Genomic DNA, 17,805 nt, shown 5'->3' with positions numbered 1-17,805 from the left:
TGTGTAAGTACTGCTTTCAGCTATTCAGTTGATCCAAGTCAGTGATTGTTACAGTTTAGGCTTATAGGTAGGATTAGAACCCAGAAAGGGGCTATGAACAGAAATGAAACTATTCCCGATTTCAATGTAGGGCCTGTGGGATATAACCGCCCTCACAGGAGTAACTAGAGGTTTTGTATGTGCGTCTATGTGTAACAAGAGGTTTGTATGTTTGTAAGTGTGTGTGAGAGCCCCTTTCTCCTCTTATTGGCCAGACCAGCTAGACTCTCTGATTTCTACAGTGCTTCTGTTCTCCGGAACCACTGGCTTGGTCCGAAAGTTCCCAGGCCCATTTTTCCCCCCCACTGTGTGGTTTTCACTGTAACAGCATCCAGGCACATGGTGTATGCCAAAGCTATATTCACATCCAGGGATTCTTGGTCAACTGGACATAAAGCAGCATGAGAATCTTCACAGACGTTTGGTTCAAAGTAGCTGTCTAGCATATATGTGCTCTATTTTTAGCTATGGATGTCATCAACCCAGGGTCCAGTTTCCCAAAGGCATCCAAAGGTTTATCGTTCGAACCTGCGTAGGAGCTACATTAAATCTCCAAGCTGTTTCCCAAAGCCATCGTTATTAAAAGTTGCACTAGAACATGTTTGTTATTTTATGACTGCCCCAGACCACTCTTGAACTGCTAAGTACATCATTAGGTACATTTCTTTTGCCTTGGATTTATATATGATATACAGAAGATCTCTGCTAAACAAAGTTCCCAATATTGTTTAACTTTATTTTATTACAATGAAAGAATACAAATGAAAACCCCCGCAAATTTAATAACACAACCTTGCAAGCTGTACATTGAGATTTTTTAGTTGTTTAGTTTCTCCCAAGCTTCCTTGCAAATACTTTCAACTCTGTCAGAATGGATGGTTGTTTTTCCTCATGCTCACAAGCAAATTCCACGCAGGATGCCATATCCTTTAACCCATTCTTCTGAGCAGAATTTCTCATGCTCTGTCAAGTTGTATGGGGAAGTTTGGTGAACAGCAATTTTTTTTTAAAAATCTTTCCACATATTCTCAATTGGATTGAAGTGCAGGCTTTGACTGGGCCACTCCAGGAAAATTACCTTTTTGTTTTTAGGCCATTCCTTTGTGGATTTGGTTATATGTTTGGGTTCATTGTCTGACTGGAAGATTAATCTTATCCCAAGTTTTTTGCATACTTCAGCAGGTATTCTTCCAGGATTTCTCTGCACTTTGCTGCATTCTTCCCTGTATCTTCACATGATCCCAGGCCCTGACACAGATATGTTGGATGATGCGCCGTGTAAAGCTTGCGCCAAACATAACATTAAGCCTTGTGGCCAAAAAGTTAGATTATGGTCTTATCAGACAGTCGAATCTTCTTCCACTTGGAGAGTCCTACATGCCTTCTGGCAAACTCTAGCTGAGATTTGATGCAGCGTTTTTTTTGCCACATTACCAAGAAGCACCTATGCTATTGTTGCGGTATGCAGTGTTTCCCAGCTCAGAAGTAGAAGACTGTAACTTCTTTAGAGTTGCCATGACTGTTGCCCTTCTTGTGTGGATACTTGTTTTTATGGACAGCCTGTTCTAGACAGATTCACAGTTGCACCAAATTCACAACTATATGCAAGTTTTTCACAATTTGGCGTGTCTTTCATTTAATGCTTCTTTCATATGCAATCTTGAAATCTTATGATAATTATAACAATTCAATCCTATGGCTGTCAGGAAACCAGGCTCAGAGGCTAAAGCTGTGGACGGCTGTCCCGTCACCATTATCTCAGTGTCAATCAGTTTTCTGTTTTCATTACACATGACTAAGCAATACATTTCCTGTCAAAGTCTTCTATGTAGACCAGAAGGCTTGCTACTACAGGGGTTGATACTGGACGGCTTTTAGACAAAGGAGGTCCTAGCTCAGTGGACAATCTGGCCAAAACTTGTTCAAGATTAGCCAAAGGTTGGTGGTTCTAGATTTGCTGGATTTCCTAAAGGTGGTTATCCTACCATATATGGTAACTTAACCAAAGACAATTCCAGATCAATGGAGCTGAACCCACAGAAGCTATGTCAACGACAAATATAGTACTTAATGTTTTACTTACAAATAATTTGAAAGCAAGTGAAAGAGAGAAATAGTGGCACTTATTGTGTTCTGCTAAACAACAGATGACAAGAAGAAAGTGCAACAATTTAAATATGTCGTTGCAGATCGTACAGTCAGCTCTGCTCTTGAGAGGGATTATACATAATAAATATCACTGGATATATTGCACATTAATATGGGAAGTTTCCAAGGAAGGCAAGAGGCGAGACTCACAGAGGGGGCCAGAGGACGCTAGGGGCCACATCGGAGCTAACAAGCAGTAAACCAGTTCTCAGATACACAGTGCACAGGGGACATTCACATCCAGTATTTCCCATTCAAATGGAGTGTCCTGTTCCCTCTCTTCACTATCTGCTAAGGTAAAAGCATCAGATTTTCACTCAGTGTAAAATCAAATAGAATTTAGTGCATTTCCAGTAGAATTGTGCTTATAGCGGCAGCAGTAACACAGGATACAAAGAGGCTCAGCTTGTCGCTTCTGCTTTAAAGCAATGGACTGATGAGCATGAGCTTGAAGGGATTTTACACCATTCTAATGAGAGTACAATCCTTCTCAAGTCTTAGGGGAGTGATGGGAGGCAACTCTTTAGGGAGAAGGACTTGGAAATGAACAACAGGTATGTTTTACACTCATATGTCATAGCCCAGTTGTGTTACAGTAATCAAAGACAGACAAAGACTCCCACAGTCAGTTCTGGTGAAGCAAGAAGTTCTTAATTGGGTCCGGGAGAGGCAGAGAAGGGATGTGTTTTAGCCGATGCTTCCCCAACACTTTTCTTATACTGATCCGACATTGATGAGCCAGTCTACGAGGACATCCTGGGGGAAGAAAACGGGAATTTGCTTATCAACAGGATACACACCCCTTAATAGTCTAACTTGAACACATGTTAGTAAATGTAAATGATACACATCTAAATTGTTCTGATAACCTAGTTAAAATACAACTCTGAAAATATATGTTATGGAAGTAGCCTGTTATATACAATGAATTGCGAAGTGAACCACATTTTGACAATGTCTTGTGGTTTTCATTATTAATCCATGTGATCATCATTTGGCAGGCCTTTGCTCAACTGTCCACATGACACTGTTCATCATAAGATCAACAGTTTTATCTCAATCTCCATCCAGCTTTGTCTACCCCAAGTAGCCTACCCTTTCTGCACATATGTACATCCCATAAAACAACAAGACTATGTTCAACACATAACCACCAGTTACCGCAGAGAGGCAATAACTGAATAGATTTCATTATATGGCTAGTGTACAGCGTGCAATCATTTGATGACCTGTCAGCAGTTTCCTACACCAGTTTCTAGTGGGTCCAAATATTTAGGATAAACTGCTAGAGGAATTTCATCTAATTTCATTAAGTCATGAGATGGTTGTTTATGTTATATCATAGATGTGAGAACTGATCTGACTGATGTGTACCAGTAATGTTACACTCTTCTGTCAGCTCTTCAGAAGGCATCATTTGTGAAGCCAACATTTTATATATTAGCCAAAGATCTGTGTGCAATTGCCAAAAGCACAAATCAAATTCCACAAAGAAATTGTTAATTGACCACAAAATCAACATTTTGTAATGACCATCTCAGAGGTTTGCACTGAATGCAGTCCATACACAAAGATGAAGGATATTATGAATAGATACTGGATGAAGGAATGGTCTGAGATCACTCTTGATATGTTCTCCGCCAAATAAAACATGTTAGAAATGTTTTGTTGCTATTATGCTCACAAGGGAGGGTGTCAGAATATGTATATTTGCCAATATTATCGGTTTCTCTTTCTTTATTAGAAAAAATACAAACCCGATGCCAAAAAAGTTGGGACACTGTACAAATTGTGAGTAAAAAAGGAATGGAATAATTTACAAATCTCATAAACTTATTTTTAATTCACAATAGAATATAGATAACATATCGAATGTTGAAAGTGAGACATATTTTAATGTCATGCCAAATATTGGCTCATTTTGGATTTCATGAGAGCTACACATTCCAAAAAAGTTGGAGAAAAATTGCAAAGAGTTTGAAGTTATCATCATCTACAGTGCATAATATCATCCAAAGATTCAGAGAATCTCGAACAATCTCTGTGCGTAAGGGTCAAGGCCGGAAAACCATACTGGATGCCCGTGATCTTCGGGCCCTCATGCGGCACTGCATCAGGAATTCTTCCAGAAAACATTGTCGGTGAACACAATCCAGCGTGCCATTCGCCGTTGCGGGCTAAAACTCTATAGGTCAAAAAAGAAGCCGTATCTAAACAGGATCCAGAAGCGCATGCGTTTTGGATAATTTAAAATGGACTGTGGCAAAGTGGAAAAGTGTTCTGTGGTCAGACAAATAAAAATGTGAAGTTCCTTTTGGAAAACTGGGACACCATGTCATCCGGACTAAAGAGGACAAGGACAACCCAAGTTTTGGGTTGCATGAGTGTGTGTGGCATGGGCAGCCTACACATCTGGAAAGGCACCATCAATGCTGACAGTTATATCCAAGTTCTAGAACAACATATGCTTCCATCCAGACGTTGTCTCTTTCAGGGAAGACCTTCCATTTTCCAACATGACAATGCCAGACCACATACTGCATCAACTACAATGTCATGGCTGCATAGAAGAAGGATCCGGGTACTGAAATGGCCAGCCTACAGTCCAGATATTTCACCAATAGAAAACATTTGGCGCATCATAAAGAGGAAGGTGCGACAAAGAAGACCTAGGACAGTTGAGCAACTAGAAGCCTGTATTAGACAAGAATGGGACAACATTCCTATTCATAAACTTGAGCAACTTGTCTCCTCAGACCCCAGACGTTTGCAGTCTGTTATAAAAAGAAGAGGGGATGCCACACAGTGGTAAACATGGCCTTGTCCCAACTTTTTTGAGATGTGTTGATGCCATGAAATATAAAATCAACTTATTTTCCCCTTAAAGTGATACATATTCTCAGTTTAAACATTTGATATGTCATCTATGTTGTATTCTGAATGATATATTGAAATTTGAAACTTCCACATCATTGCATTCTGTTTTTATTCACAATTGTACAGTGTCCCAACATTTTTGGAATCGGGCTTGTAGGTGAAAACATCTGGGTCAGTTTCCTGGACAAACATAGTACACAACTAAAAATACATTTCAATAAAGATTTTCCATCCAGTTAGCTAAGGACTAGGTTTAATATGTGCTTGGGTAAACTATGATGGGATAGTACTGCATTATACTACAACCCTGTTTCCAAAGATGTTGGTATGCTGCGTAAAATGCAAATAAAAACAGAATGCAATGATGTGCAAATCATTTATCCCTATGTTTAATTGAAAATAGTACAAAAACAACATATCAAATTTTGAAACTGAGAAATGTTGTTTTTGGAAAAATACATGCCTATTTTGAATTTGATGCCAGCAACACATTTCAAACCAGAAAAGGAACCATGCAAGCCTAGTTCAGCCGGCCCACAATTAAAAGTGATAAATACAGTTGCCCTCACTGGACTCCAACACAGGTCTCCCATGTGAGAGATAGTGTCCTTAACCAATACACCACGGTGCTATGAGTGGCATTATAGCATCTCGACATTAGATAATGTTGTCACGCATAATCATCATGCCAGGTTTGAATATTTCGCTAGACACCATTAAGCATTGTGTTAAACTGTCATTTCTTATTACGTTCACCTCCACCACAAATAGCATCTATAAAGTGTATAGCTTTTTCCACTGGCTGTTTTAACAGCTTATTAGCCAGTAATAGGCTTACTAGTATCTAGTAACTTACTATTTGGAATAGTCATAAGAATTGAGCAATTGCTAGCGAGACTGAAGATTAATTTTACACTGCCAAAGCTATTTCATTTCATGGCACAAAAACATGAGTTTTTCTTTCATTTGTGAATTACATTGATACAATAACTATCAATATAGGTGACGATAACTGACTTTTTCATGAAGTGAAAAGACGAGAGAATTGTGGAAACCCCTACTTTTTTACTGCCCAAGGGGTTTTAATCTAGCCTATATTAGCCCACAAAGCATGCACAAACGCATACTTCTAAAATCCATCAGAAATATTCGCAATATAACCGTAAACAGTTTTATTTTAGGCTTTCTATAATGTAGCTACTGAAGGTTGTATCCAAGGAAATAGTTTGTCTATCCTAATGCATAATTTGTTTTGACTGTGATTAGATTCGAAAACAGGATCTATTGTTTGCTGGTCTGCTTCTCTAACCACTATGCTATTTAACAAGGAATAGTCAGTTAGTCACTCACTCACTCACCGTAAGAAACATTCACTCTTCTTGGCCAGCTCCGCTTACGCGGCCTGCAAAAAGTTGGGACAGGGTAGGGAGACCACATTTTCAAACCCCCAAACCGGGACCCTTCTATAACCGCACGTTAATGCAAGCGCTTACGCATGCATGTTGTTCGTCATGCGTGCTTGTGGTTGGTGGAGCGGCGAGATGCATTGAGCTTTAATGGGAACTGTTGCATTGCTACGCAGTTCTACGCAGTTGTTTGGCTGTATGTGGAAACATTACAGTATTGTGGGGAAACCGGGACAATTTGGTAGTGAATTTTGGAAACTGGGAAATGTTTGTGTTTTACAGATATTGCTCGGGACCCGGGGCACCCAGCTTGAAACCGGGACAATCCCGGGCAGACCGGGACGTCTGATCACCCCAGGACACCACTGTGTTGATCCACCTCTTCTTTTAACAATACTCTGTAAGCGTTCTGGAACTGAGGAGACCATTTGCTGTAGTTTTAAAAGTGAAATGTTTTCCCATTCTTGCTTGATATAGGATTTCAGCTGCTCAACAGTTCAGGGTCTCCTTTGTTGTATTTTTTGTTTCATGCGCCAAATGTTTTCAATGGGTGACAGGTCTGTTTAACACCCGGACTCTTGTACTACAGAGCCTTGCTGTTGTAATACGGGCAGAAAGTGGTTTGGCATTGTCTTGCTGAAATAAGAAAATAAGAAACGGATGTTGGCTTTTGAACTGTGCACTGATAACAAGCTGGATGGTCCCTTTCCATTTTAGACCGGAGGACACGGTGTCCATAATTCAAAAAAAGAATTATTGAGAAACGTTGTTATACATTTTTTTGCACTATTTGCACAACACTGCATTATGTTTTTCAATACATTTTACAAGCATCCAACTCTTTTGGGAAAAGGGTTGTAGAACATGTTTTAATTTCATATCTGTAATGTGTGCAGATTATGTTGGTGTTTAGACACTTCTACACCCTTGTTATGCAGGCACTGTATGCCTGCAAGGAGCGAATAGGTAGTACATAGAAATATAATAAAATTAAACCATTTGAGCATTTTCGTGACGGACATACACAGTCCAAGAACCTATTACATCATTATTCTTGACTTCAGATCCTAGCCAATCATGCCAGAGCTGGTGTCACGTCCTGGCTGTGCCCCTAGCCATCTCTGCGCTGGGCTCGGGGCATAGCCAGGACAGGATTAGAGGTGGCTAGATGCCACCTCCTGTCCTCTCCTGGCTATGCCCCGAGCCCAGCGCAGAGATGGCTAGGGGCACAGCCAGGACGTGAAATTTGGGGTGAGTGCTACCGTACTCTACTTACTCCGGGCCTCTAAGTATAGTTGCAGGGCTTCGGGGTCAACCATCCCCCGTCCCGCGGCGGCTGCCCCCTCTGAGTGAGGCTCCTCCCAGGATACCAAGCTGGGTTCGGCGCCATGGTCAAGCAGAAGGCTGACGAAAGCTGGCGCGCAGCCGTGTCTCAGCACAGCGTCCAGCAGGCAGGAGGCCAGACCCTTGCACAGCGCCTCACGGCTCACCGGCCCATTGTAGTTGTAGTCCGCCTGGGCGCCGGCAGACAGTAGGAGACGGAAGCAGTGAAGGTGGCGATAGGCGGCGCTGATGTACAGCGGGCACACCACTAGGGTGGTGAGTGTGCGGGCGGCGCCAAACGGGGGCCTGGCACCAAGCTGGTGGTCCACATCCACATCAGCATGGAACCTGTGGAGATACAATGGAGAACATGGTCACCAAGGAACTAGACAACATTACAGTCCCAGTACAATATGATCATCAACGTAATTACGTGTTTGTGAGGGGTAGCTATTTTAGCTGAATTATTCCCTTTCAGTCAGTACGGCACACAATGGGATACGCCAACTTTAGCTTCAATTCACCTGTCTACAACATGGAAAGTATACTTAAAGCTATTAGGATAGGATTTAGTCTCAAGCACTGGTAAGCAAATCCCTGCAAGTCCATGAAAGCTTCCGTGCCAGGTTTAAGTTCTATACCATTACTTTTGTTACGCCGCTGTTCTTCAAGAAAATTCACCTGGTGTGGTTCGGCTTTGGTCATGCTTACGCAACCCTCCTCTGCATTACAGGAAAAGTTGGCAGTAAATCCCCGACCATCTCCTCGACTTCGGCTTTGTCGAGGTTGATGTTAGTTCTCTACTTTTTTAAACAATTTTTAATGAGTTGAAAGCTCCCTGGTTGCCTCACTCTGCTAAGCTGCCAGAGGTAATCAATAGAGCTGGTGGGCATAGAGCAGACAGTGCTGCTCTGAACGCCTTCAGGTGGACAATAGTTTTTTTTTTTTTGCATCTACCTTGTCTACTAGGACTGAAAGTGCCTATGATAGCCATCGTTTCCATAGGGACGTTATGGATGCAACCAGTTCAGCAGCAGTCATTTTTAAACTCTATTACCTCAGATGCTCTTATAACACTAGGACAAATCAATTTCCACATTAAAAGTAGAATTTTTTTTTAGCTTGTCATGTGGGACTGACGTCTGAAGCACAGGAGCACATGCTGAGGTAGTGTGGTTTTTGATGGGCATGCGCTGCCCTTTCTAATTCAAGTGCCCAATTGTGACTTGGCACTAGTTCTGGATGCCCTGTGGGGAATCTATCTGAACAATCAAAGCGCGTGAATCTCTTCCCACAAAACTGCAGGGCTCAGTTGCTCTGTTTCTCTGGCCTCAGCTGAGTGCATTGATGATCTCTATGCGTTATCGATGCACCTCTACTATACCGAATTCGCCGTTGGGAAATTCAAGTGACACTGTGACCTTACATTGCCTTCTCACCAAAGGTCATGTCTAGGTCCTACAGGACTTCAGCCTTGGAGTCATTTCCTTTTATTAGACCAGAATGCATTGGTGCCAGACAGTTTACCTTGGGTAGGTTGCCATGGCCCACTGAATTCCTGGTTCAAAGCCTAGTGTTGCACTGGATGACTTGACTGAAAGGGAATGTACACATCTCTAGAGGAGGGAATGTGGTATGATCTATTGGCCCTGCAGCAAGTAAGGTGCCTATTTGTATAATAATGTGCCTTCTACAGTAATGCAATATTATTCATAAACTGTATAGGCAGGGAAAGTTTAAGCGCTCACCTGATAAGCTCTTGGAGTATGTCCACCCTGCCTACCCGCGCGGCGTGATAGACGGGCGTGCTGCGGTGGTGGCGGCTACCGTTTGGGTCCGCTCCAGCCTCCAGGAGGATGGTCACGCAATCCAAGTGTCCATTTACAACCGCTACGTAGAGGGCCGTCTGACCTTTCACGTCTACTAGATCCACCTCTGCCCCCTGGTCGATCAGATAGGCAACGCAGGCGCCGTGACCAGCCGTGGCAGCAATTCGCAAAGGGGTGCAGGGCAACCAACCACAGCACCACACGGACTTCTCGTTGATCCGCCTGACGAGACAGATGTGAACTCAGAAATCACACCAATTGTAAAAGACGTTTCATGACGCTGTTGAAATAAGGCCAGATTTTGCAGATGGAAGTTGTATCCTATTTTTTCACTTCACACATTTAAAACCTAAAAGAGAAAAATAAGACTCTGTTGGTTATGAATGGGGCAAGATAGTGGTTTTCTGACTTTGGTAGATATATAATGTGAATAAGACTTTTGCATATGGTGATGGTGAAACCAGCAAACCGATATGTACTCTATGAAAGCTTTGTAATAGTGGTCAAATAAAATTTGTCCTGCTGATGAATATTTCAAAAACTGACTGTTGCTATCACATTTTATTGCCCCCAATAAAAAAATAAACAGACATACTGTGTTATTTAGCAGACATTTGTATCCAGATTGACGTACAGTAGTGAGTGGATACATTTTTTAATGGGTCCATGGGTTCACTCTCTGGCAAGTCAAGCACCATGCACAACATACTCAGCAAAACGGGCCATGTTTATGGAATGCTATCATAATGTTAAATGAAAACCCTAGCTTATGCTCTGGGAATATTCCCGTGCACAACCCATATGATCACTAATAACAGTAATTTAGTTAAATTTTTGGCAGAAAATGCAGGAGATTGGGGTTAGGTAAAGCGCAGAAACATCAAGTTGTCTCCTTTTCTCACTCTTTGAAGCTGTCCTCCTGCAGCAGGTTCCTGAGAGTGTCCAGGTCTCCTACATAGGCAGCGTTATGGAGCAGTGCATCCTCACTCTGCTCCTCAGGCTTTTTATTGAACTGCTCCTGTAGCCATTCCTTCAGGTTACGACCTGGATGAGACAGAGAACACAGCTAAAGCTCCAAGTACTCAGATTGTATTATGTTCTGCTAAGTTGTATGGAAGAGAAGAAAATAATCTTTCCACTTCCACTAGGCTGCATAGTAAATCACAAATTGACTTGAGATGTGTCTCATTGAGGTAAATATTAGACTATTCAGATAAAATATCGAATTAATAGTTCCCCAAATCAATATAATTGAATTGAAGTTTTCTCGTATGCAACGTTGTAACAATTAAGTAACAACAGCTTACTGAGACTTAGTGATGTGCAATCTGAGTCTTTGCGGTGAGCCGGCTCTTATGGCTCACTTTACACGAAAGAGACGGCTCATTTGGTTCCCGAACGACACTTCGTTGTTTTTTACCTGACAATCCGTGTGGAAGACAAAGATGCCCTATTCACACTATATACTGTTTCTTCAGTGAGAATAGGCAGTATTTCGTGAATACATTTGTATCTGCCTATAAAATGAAAGGCTCATTTCACCAATGCTGTGGTACGTTAAGGTGGAATGTTCACCAAAAAGAGCCGTTTGAAACGACCCATCACTAGTCACCGACTATTATTGATCAGAATAAATCTGCTGTTTTCTTGCACTGATGTTGGTAAAAGTGTAACAATTCAACGTGTTGTGTTTTACCTGCAGCCGTTGGGCTTGGTAGGTCCGAAACGGTGACAAGGGGACAGCCCATGATATTGGGCGCAATGGGCGGGTCGTCAACATCAACCTCGACGTCCGCCATTTCTCCTCAATAACAACTTTTTAAATCTTCTTTGCAGGAACAGTGAGTCTATTACGAAATAGCACTCGAACTAAGGCATAATATCAAAACTACTTCTTAAATGGGTCCGTTGTACTATTGCTGTCATGGAATTTGACACCGCACCAGTCACTCGCCTCTACCGTTTTCCTGCTGGAGAGCAGAGAGAAGTGCGACTTCCTGCTCTTTCAGTCAGTTAAGGTGGACCGCTCCATTCTAGCTACGTATAGTCAGTCAATACGTTCCGATGTGGACGACCTAGAAACACGGAGTGGACGGCACCTAAGCACTTGCCCTAGCCACTTTCCGTCCGGGGAATTCCCATCAAAACCGGAGGCAGTTTTGATTGCCATACCAAGTGCTGGTCCAATTTACTAAAAGCCGCCTCCTCGGCCCTCCTTCTACTACATCAGGCAGATGCGTTCTATTCATCAGGCCAAAGATCTGTGGGTGAAGTTATACAGACCTTTCTATAGCATTGAAAATCCCCGGATCACAGTGGCCTCCATCATTCTGAAATAGTTTTAAGTTTAAAACCAACAAGAATCCGATAGTTGGCCGTCCATCCAAACCTGGTAAGCGTGTACAAGGTGTGTGGTCTGGGATGTGACAGAGAACCTAATTGCAACTCTAAAATAGTTTCTCTTTAGAGATGCGAGAACCTGCAAGAAGGACAATCATCTCTGCAGTATCCTGCTAAATAAATCAGGCCTTTGTGATAGTGACTATACTGAAGCCAGTACATGGTAAGGCATAGGCCTATGACATGCAATTTCATGTTGTAACACATAGGGCCAGTTTCACAGACACAGTTTAAGCCCAGTCTAGGACTAAAACAACGAGCTCAATGAAGTTTTCTAGTAAACTAGATTTTTTTACCTAGGCATAATCCGTGTCTGCGAAACCGGCCCGAGAGGTAGTAAAGTCCGAGGGGGTGAATCATTTTGAGAGACGGCGTATATCAGTTACGGACCTAGTCCACTAGGCATGTTGGATTTTCACGCGCCTACCCACGGTTCAGATTTTGCTGGTCGCTTGTGGGCGTGTATGAATGTTCAAAAAAGTTTGTTGTTTTGCTATCCACAAAGTTTACATTGACATGCTTATGTAGCTAGCAGTAGTATGATGTCAAACTACTTTTTGAGCGATGTCAAACTACTTTCAGTGTAGCTTCTGTAGCTAGTGCAGAGTTTGTGTATTTGATGACCCCTATAGAAAATAAATATATAAATATATAAACTGTTTTTAAAATATGTCGAATACATTTCACTTACTTCAAAATACATTTCAGGTATCAAAATGTATTTCACCTTTTATTCTGAAATGTATTTAAAAATGTATAAATGCATTTATCTTTATTCAAAATACATCTCAGCTATTAAAATGTATTTCAGTTTTTATTCCGAAATGTATTTGAAAATGTATATATACACATTTCTGTTTTGTCCAAATGTATTTCACTGTCAAAAATGCTCTCATTACAATATGTATTTTTTAGAGAAATACATTACTACATTTATTTTGAAGCCCATATTAAAATGCAATTTTGATTATATCACATGTATGTGTTGAAACACATTTTATAGATATACATTACCCAAAATATATTTCATCTTATGGTCACAAATATAGTCTAACCTACTACTTGGAGTTGTGGTTAGTGCCCCTGAATGTAAAATATAAAGTTGCAGGTTTGAAACACAGCCTACCCTATGCGATGCTATATTCAGATATGAATTTTAAGAATGTATTAAATACATTTTTTATAAATATATTTAAGCTGCCAATTTCAAACATTTTGACATGGGTGGTTCTCTGAATCAGGTGCCCTTTAAGTCCCCCAGACTTAGTTCTTAGATTTTCATTAAAGGAAACCACAAAATGCATTTTAAAGTAATCAATTAATAAAACCAGGTGTCTTTGCATTATAATGCTAATTTTTGCGTGTCCTCAGATAATATCATTACATTTTCATTGAATATTAAACAAATAAAATTAATACCAACATTTTGCAGCTAATATTATCGTATCTTTTTCTACTTTAACTACAAACATGTTCATTCTTTTTAAATACATGAATTATCTATGAAATTGCAATATTGAGACACGTCCCCCAGTTTGTCTCAACCCCGTCACGCCCTTCCACTTAGCCCCCTATACAAATAATGGATCAGTCCATGTGACTTCAACTTTGATGAAGTGACATCACACAAGTCTTTTGAAGAACATGCTGCAAAGAAAGGTAAGTGTCAGTATCTTTTTTGTTTTTATGGTCAGATTGAGATTTTCAGGCTTATTTCATCTGTTATATGAATAATTGATAGTAAACAATTTTTTAGGAAAAAGTTAACAACTGTGTTGCAAAATATTCCAATTTTATGATGTCCTAAATGCTATGTGGTGCTACTGTCCTAGCTAAATATGGAGCTATGGCTACATTTAGGTAGAAACTTCAACCCTGTCACATCTTTTATTGCAACAATGCTGAATCGTTGGTACAGGGTTGAATGTTTGATACCTCTTAATAGATCAATTCATTGTCGACATTGATTTGAACTGTCTGAAATAATACTTAATGCTATTTTATGTTCAACATTTTCAGACATCACAATGGCAAAAACAGCAGCAGAGAGGCAAAGACAGTACAGGGCTAGAAGGAATGCAGACCCACAGAGGAGGGAAAAATATCAGGAGTGAGCGTGAGAGGTGGAAAAGGGACACTGAGGCAGGGAAAAAGAACATCAGGGAACATCAGGGATCTGAGTGATAGAGCTAAACGTCATAAGCGCAAGAGTTGGAGAAATGCTAAAAAAAAGACAGAAGTTAAGGGATGCTTTGAGGAATATCAACACCCCTCCACAAAGTCCTGATAATCAATATGCAGAGCAACCCAGATCTGGCTCCTTAAGGTCGGTTGTTAGAGGTTACTTTAGATACATTTGGAAAGTATAACAAGCCATTTTATTAGGGTGTGATTACATACAGTATACTGTTTATGTAGTGGTATAGGTGTTTGTCCATGTGAGATTTGTTCAAGTTGTTTGCAGTTTTGGTGATTATTTATTGCCTGGTTTTGTTTTAGGCAACATTTGGAGGGCAAGAAACATTTCTGACAGGCAAGATACAAACTGTACAAAGAAATAACACAACTCAAACATGAACTCAAAAAGGAGAGAAAACTTAAAGAAAAGTACAAAAAGATCATAATGTGGCCATGCTTCCAGCGATCAGCAAATCATAATGAATCTCCAAGGTCCAAAGTCCACGAACTGGTCAAATATTGTGCCTTGAACAGCAGAATCCGAAGAACATTATTACTCCATGAAGCCCTTATTACTGACATCAAGACAAAATACCAGAATACCAGAAATGGAAGAGATAAGCAAATCATATCTAAGGTTACTGTGGGAAAGATTGTCAAAAAGTATAGGTTGCAGAGATTAGGGCTGCACGATATATCGTTTCAACATCGACATTGCGATGTACGCATCCACAATAGTCACATCGCAGAACCTGCGATTTAGTAAAATAAATATATCAGTCTACAATATTTTTTTTTTTCAAATGGAAAACTAGCATTATATCTGTCTGATTTCACATAATTTACTCCAATTAATGGGTTATTATTTTAAACACGGTTGGTTGCTGCACTTAGTTGACATGCAGGCTCTGCTTGCGTGTGCCGAAATGAGAGCAAAAAAGACCGAAATGGAGAATTTGGTTGCAAAAAAAAGAAAGGCATCGTCAATTACATGGAAATACTTCGGCTACAGACGGGATGATGTTGACCAAAAACAGGTACTTTGTCGAGAGTGCCTTGCAATTGATGCCACAACACGACTAATTTGTTTGATCATTTAATGCGACACCTCCAGAGAACATTTCTAGCAGAGAACATTGTGAGGATCTCATACCCTGCATTTTACCACCTACGTCCATTTTGGGTTGAGCGCACCTCCCTGGCTGATCGTGAGACATGCATGTGTAAGGTGCACGAGAATCTAAGCTTTCTGGCAGAAAAGCTTATACAGCTGAAGCTGATTGAGACCTAAAATCTTGAGAGACTTGTGAAAATTGTGTGCTGTGATATCGCAAGTAAGGATTGTATGTATGGGGACTGTGAAAACTGCAAAGACAAAACAGTTCCCCTCTCAAGTACTTATGATTGTGCAGAAAATGTGTCCAATACTCAGTGGGGGACAGAAGAGAAGACCAAAGTGAATGATTCGGAGGGGCCAACAGTAAAGATATCTGTTAAACAAATTATTGAGGGCACCCAGGAGCAACTTGCTGAGCAGTTCCACACAATCCTGAGCAAGTTCAAGAAGCATTTCTTCAATATTAGGCAGCAGTATGCCTACTCCCGTGAGCTGAGGAAGAGCATGGCCACTGATGAGTGATTAATTCACATAGATTTGTCAGAGAAATTTACCTGCAAGTACAGTTCTGAGCACCAAGCAGTGCACTTTGGATCTTGTCACCAGCAGGCAACACTACATACAGGGGTTGTTTATGTAGGTGGTAGCCAAGAAACAACCTGCTTCAACACAATATCTCCATCAAAGCACAAAAGCCCAGCAGCTATATTGGAGCATCTGAACCCTGTATTGGATTATGTGTAAGCAACCTGCCCAGAGGTTTCTGTGATGCATTTTTTTAGTGAAGGGCCTTGTACCCAGTACAAGCAGAAGGGCAATTTTTTCCTTTTAAGCACTGAAATGGAGAAAAGAGGAATCAAGGCAGGGACTTGGAATTTTGTTGAGGCCAGCATGGTAAGGGAACAACAGATGGTGTTGGAGCAGCCTTAAAGAGGACTGCTGACATGCTAATAAGCCATGGTTGGGACATCCAAAATGCACATGAGCTCTTCAAGGCCCATCTATCAAGTTGTTTTTTTGTTGATGGTGAAACTGTTGAGCAGGCATTTTCGGAGGATTCCATCAAACCTACCAGCAGTCCCAGGAACCATGAGAATACATCAAGTGGTAACTCTTGCTCCAGGCAAGATAATATCTTGTGATGTCAGCTGTATTTGCTCGACCCAGAAGCAGCTACACTGTGAGTGCTGGAACACAGCATTTCAGCTTTGTCAAGAAGTTGCCAGCTGCTGTGTCACAGAGGCAGACACAAATCCATTGGGAAGACCCAGAAGTGCTAGGGCAGTGGTGTGTACTCACATATGATAAAGATTTGTATCCAGGAAAAATCCTTGCCGTGGATGTTAAATGCATGCACCGTGTAGGACCAAAATTTCACAGGTAAATAAATCATACCATATTGAAAAATGGATTGTCAATTCAACCCTGTTATCATTTCAACCCTGTCATGCTGAGTTCAACCCTGTTATTTGATTAGTTGTTTTAATATTTTGATGATAAGAAGAAATATAAGGTTAATGTATGTTGAAGTGTGTACAATTTACAGGATAATCAGAAAGAAAATATGAAAGCCTTATTAAATCCTTATGTTAATGCATATGTTTGATAAAAATATGAAGGCTGATGCAAGATAAAGTTCTCATGACCTGCTTTGGCAGTCAAATGGTGAGTATTTTAAAATAAAAATTATACTTAGAGTAAGTGATTTTTAACAAGGGACATCTTATTGTTAAGGATCTACAATAATTTACTTCAATATTTGTTCAAATCATAATCACTCAGTCCAAGTTGTCTGTGACGGGGTTGAACTCAAAACGACTTTTAGTGAGAAAGAAATGCCTATTAATGAAAGGGATTTCATGCCTGAGGTGGGAAAATATATTTTGAGGTTTAACTAGTCCACTATCAGATGTAGTGATCAGAAATACAATTATTTGAGGTATTTAAAAAAATAATTGGGCGACAACGTATTATATGGGCATTGATCGTCTTCAAACCCACCAGGTACACCGATAGCCTCTGACACATTTACTCATACCTCTTTCTTTTACGTTTCAACATTATGCAACTCTGGAAATTTGGACACCGCAAAATACTTTTTTCCCTATGTTGGTTGTAGGAAATATTGTATGGTATGAACTTTTCACAGGGATACAAAAGACTAGAGCACGGTCCTCGAGTACCCCCAACAGTACACATTTCTATTGTAGCCCTGGACAAGCACACCCAATTCAACTCAATGAGAGCCTGATAATTAGTTGACAAGTTGAATCAGCTGTGCTTGGCTGGGGCTACAATGAAAATGTGTACTGTTGGGGGTACTTGAGGACCGTAGTTGGGAACCACTGGACTAGAGGAACCGACACACATTTTCTGATTGGCTATCGAAATTCGTCTCAAATTCGTATATTATTGAGAAGAGCTCCATTTTCCAGCGCCTCTCACGCTAGCTTCGGGATGCCAGGTACACCACACTGCGCACACGGTC

General features: G+C 40.8%; 1 protein-coding gene across 1 annotated transcript; it reads right to left on the bottom strand.

Annotated features, from left to right (window-relative positions):
- Positions 1–2,100: 2,100 nt before the first annotated feature.
- On the bottom strand, positions 2,101–11,809 carry asb1 (ankyrin repeat and SOCS box containing 1). Its single transcript, XM_010879849.4, has 5 exons — positions 11,319–11,809; positions 10,525–10,666; positions 9,542–9,844; positions 7,747–8,141; positions 2,101–2,943 (listed from the first exon to the last, which is right to left on the bottom strand). Exons 1-5 carry the CDS (start codon positions 11,419–11,421, stop codon positions 2,813–2,815), a joined length of 1,074 nt encoding a protein of 357 aa, XP_010878151.1. The 5' UTR covers positions 11,422–11,809; the 3' UTR covers positions 2,101–2,812.
- Positions 11,810–17,805: the final 5,996 nt, after the last annotated feature.

The sequence above is a fragment of the Esox lucius genome, chromosome 16 (genome assembly GCF_011004845.1).
Source record: "Esox lucius isolate fEsoLuc1 chromosome 16, fEsoLuc1.pri, whole genome shotgun sequence".
NCBI classification, from domain to species: domain Eukaryota; kingdom Metazoa; phylum Chordata; class Actinopteri; order Esociformes; family Esocidae; genus Esox; species Esox lucius.
Note: the sequence above shows the minus strand (reverse complement) of the source record. Positions and strands in the feature narration are given on the sequence as shown.

Coding starts and splice junctions, on each gene's coding strand:
- asb1 (XM_010879849.4), bottom strand. CDS start 11,421: ATGGCGGACGTCGAGGTTGATGTTGACGACCCGCCCATTGCGCCCAAT. Junction 9,845..10,524: donor CAGGAGGACAGCTTCAAAGA/GTGAGAAAAGGA, acceptor CTGTCTCGTCAG/GCGGATCAACGAGAAGTCCG. Junction 2,944..7,746: donor ACTATACTTAGAGGCCCGGA/GTAAGTAGAGTA, acceptor TTCTTCCCCCAG/GATGTCCTCGTAGACTGGCT.